Genomic DNA, 2,809 nt, shown 5'->3' on the forward strand with positions numbered 1-2,809 from the left:
CCCCCCCCAGCACAGATTCAGTGCTCATTTGCACAGTTAGTCCAAAGCAGAAGCGCTGACGTAATGCAAACCCTGATTGAACATTCAGTACTTTGAACACAAAACCACAAAACGTTGTCAAGTACCCTTTGCCCCACAAAGAACACTCTTGTATTTTTTTTTTTTTTTTTTTTTAAAGTTTTTATGTGCATTTTCTTACACTACCCATAAAGCATACAATTGGTGTATTTTCTCACATTCTAGTCAACTGTCTGTCTTCCCTGTCTGTCTTGCTCTCTCGGTTGCAAGCGCAGACAGAATTATCACACCACGCACTGTTCTGTAGCGCTGCATTCTCTTGCTGTCACAAGGCCAGAAACAGGATATCTGTGGTTAATAGGAACTAAAACAAGCCTGAAAGTTTATCTCTAGCATCTCTGAGCAGCCAATCACCTGCCAGTGTACCTTACGCTCATTGTCAACCACAATCTCTCTGTGGTTTCAAAACCTAACTGCAGATGACGCCTTTTTTCCATCTCATTGTTTTAAAGAAACATCTTTCATTTCATGCTGCTCTCGAGCTGAGGAAGGATTCATTTTTCACATCGGTCTCGCTGACCTTTCTGCTCGTTTTCTTCCGTTTCTACAGAGGTGGCAAATCCTGAGGAATGTGCCCAGCTGCTACGTTGCATCGCCAGCACCCCGAGCCTTCCCCCCCAATACTGGCTAACTCTCCACTGTCTGCTAAGGCATTTCGCTAGAGTGTGCCAAAACTGCTCCAAGAACCTGCTCAGCGCCAGAGCCCTGGGCGAGATCTTCAGCCCTGTGTTTTTCAGACAACAGGCCACCAGGTGGGTGCCAGAGCAGCCGGATCATGGCTCGCTGCTGCATACTCTTCACAAAGATAGACACTCGGGCAACAGACAAACAAGTGTGCAGGCTCAGTCATGCAACACGGAGGCTCTCAAACATGCACACTTGCAGACACATTCAGGCAAGCCCACACACACACACACACACACAATCACACACTGTCAGAGCTCAGTCTGTCAGGCACTCATGGGTTTCAGCTGTACTCGGATATAGGTTGGAGCTTTTCTACTTACCAGCTGTGCAATTAAAGTAGCTAAGCCTGAATTACCATCAGATTGAAACCAGCACAGAGCAACCAGAGCAGCAGAGACCGGTCACCTGGGCTATAAAACACAGACTTTATTTAACTTGCTTCCTTCGTTTTCTCTCCCTCCACAGTTGCGAACCCAGCTTGGATGCTCACATCAAGATCATCGAGGTTCTGGTGACCAGTGAATGGAGTGAAAGTCAGGCAGCTCCAGGTAGTTACTTTTTTTTTTTTTTTTTTCATCATACACAAAGCTTTAAAATGCTGTTTTTTTTATTGGTACAGTACAGAATGGTAGGATATTATTTTTCATATTTAACAAAGACATGGAAGACTTTTTAGCATTGCATTGCTGCTGTTTTGTGCAGCATTTGTTGCTGGTTGCAGAACATTAAAGTCTGTTGGTTGTGCAGGACATGAACTGAACCCCCCGAGACCCGAACTATTAATAGCTTGAAGAAAGGTGTTGAGACTTGCAACTTCTGCAGTTGTAGAGGGCTATACGGTAAACTGGAGGTAATTACCAACATGGCTAAAGCAAGTTAAGAGTATTTAATCGTGCACTGGTCAAGTGGTTTAACTGTAACACAGTTTCTGATTATCTTTGTTATACAACAGTGAAACAGGCACAGTTTGATTGAGATCTGCAGCTGCAGAGGATGTCAGTCCTCCTGCAAAAGATTCTCAGAGATTAATATTTACATTCTGTTTTTACAGTTAATAAAATGGTACAAATTACTGTTGATTTTGGTGTCTGCATTGCTTCTTAATTTAGCTGAGAGCACGGTTTTTTGAAACCGAGCATGATGAACATGATTACTAGTGAATTTCCATTTATGATTGTGTAGGCTTGAAGGCAAGAAAATTGATAAAATCTTGTTTGACATTCAGGTTTTCTTCTCAGGAGAGAAATGTTCTTCATGTGTGATATCATTAGTGGGTTACATGTCGAACAGAAGTTCATTTTCATGGCCAGTACCGGTGGTGGTCTGCATAGTCTGGTGGTGTGTGAGTGCAGTGCATTGCGTGGCAGTTATGTTTTTACGGTGTTAGTTAAAAGCACTGTCGTTGGCTGGCCCAGAGGCCCTGGACTGGCTGTGGCTGTTTAAACATTTTATTACCTGTTAGGGCTATTTATAATGTTCCTGTGCATGGGCCACTCTCAGCTGTCAGTCATTTGCACCTGCGGGAGCACTTTGGCAGTGGGGTTGGATGGATGGACTGAAGGGCGGGGGCAAGACACAAACTCCTGAAACACTTTTTAGTTCTTTTTTTATACACACACACAGGCACACCACACAACACCACACACAACACAACACATAAACACAATGACCCAGCTCAAATCAATACAGCAAAAGTTTCAAAGGTTGTGCCAAAAACCTGGTTTTCAGTCCAACCTTGTTATCCATAAAGAGAGTAACAAGCAACAACAAAAGGGAAAAGAAGAATAGCGGAACTTTTGTAAAACATAAATGTACAGAAGATTGTAACATTTTGTTTTCCTGTTGAGATGTTGTGTTTTGTGCGTGGTTGGTGGATGTGCGTGTGTGCCTTCTCCCAGTTACTGCGTGCCTATTTTAAGTAAGCGACAAAAGGCCCACTTAGATTTGGTTGGCTGGAAAGTCGGCCTGCTCCACAGAGCACTTCTTGTTAACTGAGGGCTGCTTCCAGTTTCTAGGGCCACTCTCTCTCCCCTCCCCTCCCCTC

General features: G+C 43.9%; 1 protein-coding gene across 1 annotated transcript in view; it reads left to right on the top strand.

Annotated features, from left to right (window-relative positions):
• The window catches only part of pik3r1 (phosphoinositide-3-kinase, regulatory subunit 1 (alpha)), a gene marked incomplete in the record, with an annotated part of 28,412 nt that overhangs the window by 17,580 nt on the left and 8,023 nt on the right, over positions 1-2,809 (top strand). The window contains 2 exon segments of the mRNA XM_035668153.1: positions 629-830; positions 1,231-1,313. Of these exon segments, the coding sequence (XP_035524046.1) occupies positions 629-830; positions 1,231-1,313 (285 nt within the window).

This window comes from Morone saxatilis, unplaced genomic scaffold (genome assembly GCF_004916995.1).
Source record: "Morone saxatilis isolate NCDOM2014 unplaced genomic scaffold, NCSU_SB_2.0 Contig21, whole genome shotgun sequence".
Taxonomy (NCBI): domain Eukaryota; kingdom Metazoa; phylum Chordata; class Actinopteri; family Moronidae; genus Morone; species Morone saxatilis.